The sequence below is a fragment of the Palaemon carinicauda genome, chromosome 2 (assembly GCF_036898095.1).
Source record: "Palaemon carinicauda isolate YSFRI2023 chromosome 2, ASM3689809v2, whole genome shotgun sequence".
In the NCBI taxonomy this organism is placed as follows: Eukaryota; Metazoa; Arthropoda; class Malacostraca; order Decapoda; family Palaemonidae; genus Palaemon; species Palaemon carinicauda.
In genome coordinates this window covers 168664062-168670679 of record NC_090726.1, presented here as the reverse complement: position 1 = coordinate 168670679, position 6618 = coordinate 168664062, and the positions used below count along the sequence as shown (strand labels likewise).

The 6618-nt window shown below is 37.2% G+C and overlaps 1 protein-coding gene across 1 annotated transcript in view; it reads right to left on the bottom strand.

Annotated features, from left to right (window-relative positions):
- Positions 1–219: 219 nt before the first annotated feature.
- Positions 220–6618, bottom strand: part of LOC137621082 (uncharacterized) — a 71752-nt gene continuing 65353 nt past the window's right edge. The window contains exon 3 of the mRNA XM_068351524.1: positions 220–495. Within this exon, the coding sequence (XP_068207625.1) occupies positions 220–495 (276 nt within the window). The remainder of the gene's footprint in view (positions 496–6618) is intronic.

Sequence of the window (6618 nt, the reverse complement as noted above, 5' to 3'; positions counted from 1 at the left end):
TGCTCGTTCCCAACGTGAGAGAAGTGGGACCCCCAGGCTCAATCCTTGGTGTGAACATATTGGGGAAGGTGGGATTTGGGTCACTATGCCAAACAGTACCGTCGCGACCTTGAACCGATTCAGCAACTATCTGGGTGATTGCCATCCCCCTGGCTGCCTGTAGATCCTCCCTTCTCCTCTTTCTGCTTTTCTCCTCCACTGGCGTGAGCTGAGGTACCGTTACTGGGGCTGACCACGTGAAGTAGATGGCACAGGAGTTGTTATTGTGCTGGCTGGGACAGCAAGAGAACCAAAAGCCCCAACCCCCTCTTCCTCCCCCACATCATCGTCGGCTTCTCCATCTCCATTCCCTAAGCCGATAATTTCAGGATTATGGGTCACCTCCTGTTCCTGCCTGACCTCCTGCTCCAACTCATCAATATTGACAAATTCATCGTCAGTGACGTCATCGATCTCCAATGCATCATCCACATTGCTATCAAACTGCTCTAAGAGCTGATTTGTGGCATCCAAGCCCAATGATTCTCTCCTGCTCGCCATTTTGATAACTGCAAAGAATAAAAAAAATTAGAAATATGCATTCGATGAAAAATGGATCCCCTACCAATATATCTAAGGCAAAAAACAATGTCATGCATGGTAGCCAGATCATCTAGAATCACTTTCCAACACTATAAAAATATAAGTTTTGCGACACTACTTGCCAATTTCTTACGGTAACATGACTAAGCAAAAAAAAGCAAAACAAATAAAAGGGGCACTCGATGAAAAATGGCAACGTGCTAATGGTGGGCATTTCAGAAAAATAAAAATTTCAGCCACGTGCTAAGCAAACCATCAAGTCACATTTTCCGACAAATAAACATCTAAATGAATCATTACTCTATGATAGTTCCTTAGTACGTAGTAATTTTGAAAGAAATGGGAAAAAACGAAAAAGTGGCAATCGCAGGAAAATCGAACACATACCTATAAATACGCCATATCTGGCTAAAAAAAAAAGCTAGGCATGGGTAGCCAGATCATCTAGAAACACTTTCCAACACTATAAAAATATAAGTTTTGCGACACTATTTGCCAATTCCTTACTGTAACATGACTAAGCAAAAAAAGGCAAAACAAATAAAAAGGGGCACTCGATGAAAAATGGCAACGTGCTAATGGTGGGCATTTCAGAAAAAAAAAATTTCAGCCACGTGCTAGGCAAACCATCAAGGCACATTTTCCGACAAATAAACATCTAAATGAATCATTACTCTGTGATAGTTCCTTAGTATGTAGTAATTTTGAAAGAAATGGGAAAAAACGAAAAAGTGGCAATCGCAGGAAAATCGAACACATACCTATATATACACCATTTCTGGCTAAAAAAAAAGATAGGCATGGGTAGCCAGATCATCTAGAAACACTTTCCAACACTATAAAAATATAAGTTTTGCGACACTATTTGCCAATTCCTTACGGTAACATGACTAAGCAAAAAAATGCAAAACAAATAAAAAGGGGCACTCGATGAAAAATGGCAACGTACTAATGGTGGGCATTTCAGAAAAAAAAATTTCAGCCACGTGTTAGGCAAACCATCAAGGCACATTTTCCGACAAATAAACATCTAAATGAATCATTACTCTGTGATAGTTCCTCAGTACGTAGTAATTTTGAAAGAAATGGGAAAAAACGAAAAAGTGGCAATCGCAGGAAAATCGAACACATACCTATATATACGTCATATCTGGCTAAAAAAAAAGATAGGCATGGGTAGCCAGATCATCTAGAAACACTTTCCAATGCTAAAAAAAATAAAAGTTTTGCGACACTATTTGCCAATTCCTTACAGTAACATGAATAAGCAAAAAAATGCAAAACAAATAAAAAGGAGCACTCGCGGAAAAATGGCCTACATTCTAATATACGGCATCTCAGATAAAAAAAATTCATGCACGTGGTAGGCGAACCATCAAGACACACTTTCCAAGAAATAAACATGAAAAAAAATCAATACTATATGGCAATTCCTTACTACGTAGTAAATTTTTACAAATATTGAAAAAAAACAGAAATTAGCAATCGCAGGAAAATACGCCACAAATATCTACGGCGTATCTGGGCTAAAACAAAGTCACGCATGGGTAGCCAATCATCTATACACACTTTCCAATGCTATTAAAAATAAAAGTTTTGCGACACTACTTGCCAAATTTCTCACGGAAACATGACTTAGCCAAAAAATAAAAAAAAAATGAAAAAGGGGCACTCGCGGAAAATGGCCAACCATTCTAATCATACGGCATCTCAGATAAAAGAAAATTCATGCAGTGGTAGCCCAACCATCAAGGCACACTTTCCAATAAATAAACATGAAAAAAAATCAATACTATATGGCAATTCCTTACTACGTAGTAAATTTTTACAAATCTTGAAAAAAAAAAACAGAAATTGGCAACAGCAGGAAAATACGCCACATACCAATATCTCTGGCGTATCTGACAAAAACAGTCACGCAGGGGTAGCCAGATCATCTAGACACACTTTCCAACACTAAAAAAGCAAAAGTTTTGCGACACTATTTGGCAATTTCTTACGGAAAAATGACTTGGCCAAAAAATGCAAAAAACTGAAAAAGGGGCACTCGCAGTAAAATGGTCCTCGTGGTGATGAACTAAAAAAAAAATCATGCACGTGGTAGCCAAACCATCCACCAAGACTTTCCACAACTGATAACCTATACAAGTTGCACCATTCTACGACAATTTCATAATACGTAATAACTTTGATAATTATGCAACTTACCTTAGAAGGGTAAACTCGGTCGCGCTCGACCCCGATGCGTCTCAGAAATCTGGGAAGGAGTACAGCTACAGCGATGCGTGTCTGGACACTACTAGAGCATGTAGGCGAGTGACCGACTGCAGGTCGATCACCCACAAAGTCAGTCACGGGGGTCAGTCACGTGAGAAAAAACTTCTTTTGTTTTGATGCTCGGGGTCGCTATCAAGTGACTATGTTGATCCATATATATTTCTTCTCAAAACAGAAATATAACAAATGTGTGATCTCTTATTAGTCTGCATTGTAAAATCTTTGTTTGCACGTGCCTGTTGGTGTGTTTGTGCGCGTGTTTGTGTGTGGGAGAGAGAGAGAGAGAGAGAGAGAGAGAGAGAGAGAGAGAGAGAGAGAGAGAGAGAGAGAGAGAGAGAGAGAGAAAAAAAATTTCCTCGAACAGTTCGCAACATCAATCCTCCAAGCAAAATCCATAGAAAAGGAAATGAATCCGTATATGTAAGTAACAAAGGAACGCAGTGCGTGAATGATGGGAAAGTTTGAGGTGAGTGGTGATTTATAGTTCCAGGGACGAGTTAATGAAAAGGGATCAAAGGAGGACAATTGGATATGTCTCAGCTGAACCCGTGGGATTAGTATTATAAAGGTAATGCATACTAATGCCAAATTAAACTCTCCAGGTGATCCTTTTAGGCCAAGTCGACCCTGCTTCATGCATATTGGATTAGTCCTATCTGAAATAGCAGGTGTTTCTGGTTTGCATTTGGGCTTGGGAATAGAGGGAAATTAAGTCACGTTATTTTACCTCTGGTATATGCGTGTTTTTAATGGCGGATTTCACTGTGACTATTCTTTTCTGGTGAGTCATTTGATAATCATACCATTATTGTTGCTGGTACTATTATTATTATTATTATTATTATTATTATTATTATTATTATTATTATTATTATTATTATTATTATTATTATTACTTTCCATTCCTAATCATTCCGTGTAGATCATGAAGAAAAAAAAAATGACAAAACAGGTTCCCACGGAATAAAACTAGATTACATAAGATAAAAGAGAAGGAAAAGTTGAAATTTTCATATCAAAATACAGTGAATATTTTTAATATTGAATAAATTATTAATGCAGTAAAATTACGACAACAATGGTGTAGACCCAAATGGTATTTTTCCTTTGTTTTTTATAAAGACAGCAGATTTCTTAGCTCCAAAGTTATCTGTTATTTTGCGCAAGTTAGCAAGAAGAGGAGCTTTTAGCACTAGTTGGAGAATTGGTAATGTTACTCCTCTATGTAAATGTGTTTGTGGTAGCTCAAGTCCCACTGATTACCGCCCAATTTCCATAACTCCCATATTATCTAAAGTTTTTGAACGTCTTCTGGCAAAACGTCTTAATAGGTTTGCTGAAGGTAATCATCTACTTCCTAGTTTGCAATTTGGTTTTCGTAAAGGCCTTGGAGCATGTGATGCCCTGCTTACAATCTCCAATGCTGTACAGAAATCCCTTGATTGTGGTCGGGAACTTCGTATGATTGGCCTTGATTTTAGTGCTGCCTTTGACCGTGTTAATCATGAGGCCCTTGTTTTCAAACTGAAACAGTTGGGAGTGGGTGGGTCGTTTCTTAGCATTATTATTGATTTTTTAAGTAATAGATCTCAAAGAGTTGTTGTTGATGGGCACCATAGTGATTATAGGAATGTGATATCTGGTGTTCCACAGGGTAGTGTTCTTGGCCCATTACTTTTCATACTATATACACATGACATGTGGTTTGGCCTAGAAAACAAGCTTGTTGCATATGCAGATGATGCTACTCTCTTTGCATCAATTCCATCCCCTGAATGTAGATCTAGGGTTGGTGAATCCCTTAATAGAGATTTAGCTAGAATTAGTGCATGGTGCAAATTATGGGGTATGAAGTTGAATCCTAACAAAACTCAAAGTATGATTGTAAGTAGGTCAAGGACGGTGGTTCCTCATCATCCGGATCTCAGTATTGATAATGTTTCTTTAAATATGTATGACTCTTTCAAAATTTTAGGTGTGATTCTCGACAGTAAATTTACTTTTGAGAAACATATAAGGTCTGTGTCTTCTTCAATTTCACAAAAAATAGGCTTATTGAGAAAGTCTTTCAAGATTTTCGGTGATCAATCTATTCTGAAGAAGTGTTTTAATTCTTTCATTCTACCTTGTTTTGAGTATTGTTCTCCTGTCTGGTCTTCAGCTGCTGATTCTCATCTTAATTTGTTGGACAGAAACTTACGGTCTATTAAATTTCTTATTCCTGATCTAGATATTAATCTCTGGCACCGTCGTTCAATTAGTTCATTATGTATGTTGCATAAGATTTTTCACAACTCTGACCATCCCTTTACATTCAGATCTCCCTGGACAATTCTATCCTGTTCGTAATACTAGGCAGGCAGTTAATTCTAATAGCCAGGCCTTCGCCATCACGAGGTTCAATACTACGCAGTACTCTAGAAGTTTTATTCCAGCTGTGACCAAGTTGTGGAATGATCTTCCTAATCGGGTGGTTGAATCAGTAGAACTTCAAAAGTTCAAAGTTGGAGCAAATGCTTTTTTGTTGACCAGGCAGACATAGTCTTTTTATAGTTTATTTATGACATATTTGTTTTTGATGTTGTTGATAGTTTATTATATGACATGTCTGTTTTGACGTTGTTTCTTATTTTAGAATGATTTATTGTTAATTTGTTCTCTTCATTTATTTATTTCCTTATTTCCTTTCCTCACTGAGCTATTTTTCCCTGTTGGAGCCCCTGGGCTTATAGCATCTTGCTTTTCCAACTAGGGTTGTAGCTTGGATAGTAATAATAATAATAATAATAATAATAATAATAATAAAAGGTTGTATCCGTATGCACTTCATCAACGATAACCAGCTCAATACGACACTCTATGAGGGAAATATTTAAGGTAATGTAAATATAATAATAATAATATAGAAGAAATCAATAGCATTGAATGCAGTTAATTAAGTGAAATACATAACGTTACATGTTAATTCAGAGCACGAGAAAATAGTAATATGTCAAAAGGGATATAATAATATTTCTAATAATTAAATGATAGTGTCAGAAAGAGAAATATTTGAAATTGAAAATAATGAATTTTTCATAGTTATTGTTGATTAACTTTAGAGTTAGGGTTGTACCAATGAATTCATTGAAAAAAGGAGGAAGAATAGCTGTAATAATTAAAAAAACTTGAGAGAGAGAGAGAGAGAGAGAGAGAGAGAGAGAGAGAGAGAGAGAGAGAGAGAGAGACGTACCTTACCTTATTGCCTAATTTTATGTTTGGGTTCCCCCAGGTCCCTCAGTGTGAGGCACCTCGTATATCCACCAGAGAGTTGCTTATGCATCTTCCGGTGTATTTTGTTTCTTCCAGTCTTGGATTGTCTGGGATGCATCTTAAGTGTTTATCGAGCTTATTCCTAAACACATCTACGCTCACTCCTGATATGTTTCTTATATGAGCTGGCTGCGCAATAATAGTAGCTGCATTGTCGATGTTGGTGCGTCGTGGATTAATATCCTGTGTGTCTTCCTTAGTTTTCCTGGTATAGATTTGGGAGAGAGAGAGAGAGAGAGAGAGAGAGAGAGAGAGAGAGAGAGAGAGAGAGAGAGAGAGAGTGACAGGAGGGAAACAACTGTTCCAAAGAAAGAGGGGAAAATGCAGACAAAAATTATAAAGGCATTAAAATCAGAAAAAAAAAAACAACTTCAGTTGGCAAAAACAGTACGAAAATGATAAAAAAGCGACAAAAAAAGGAACGATAATCAATGTTTGTATTGATGC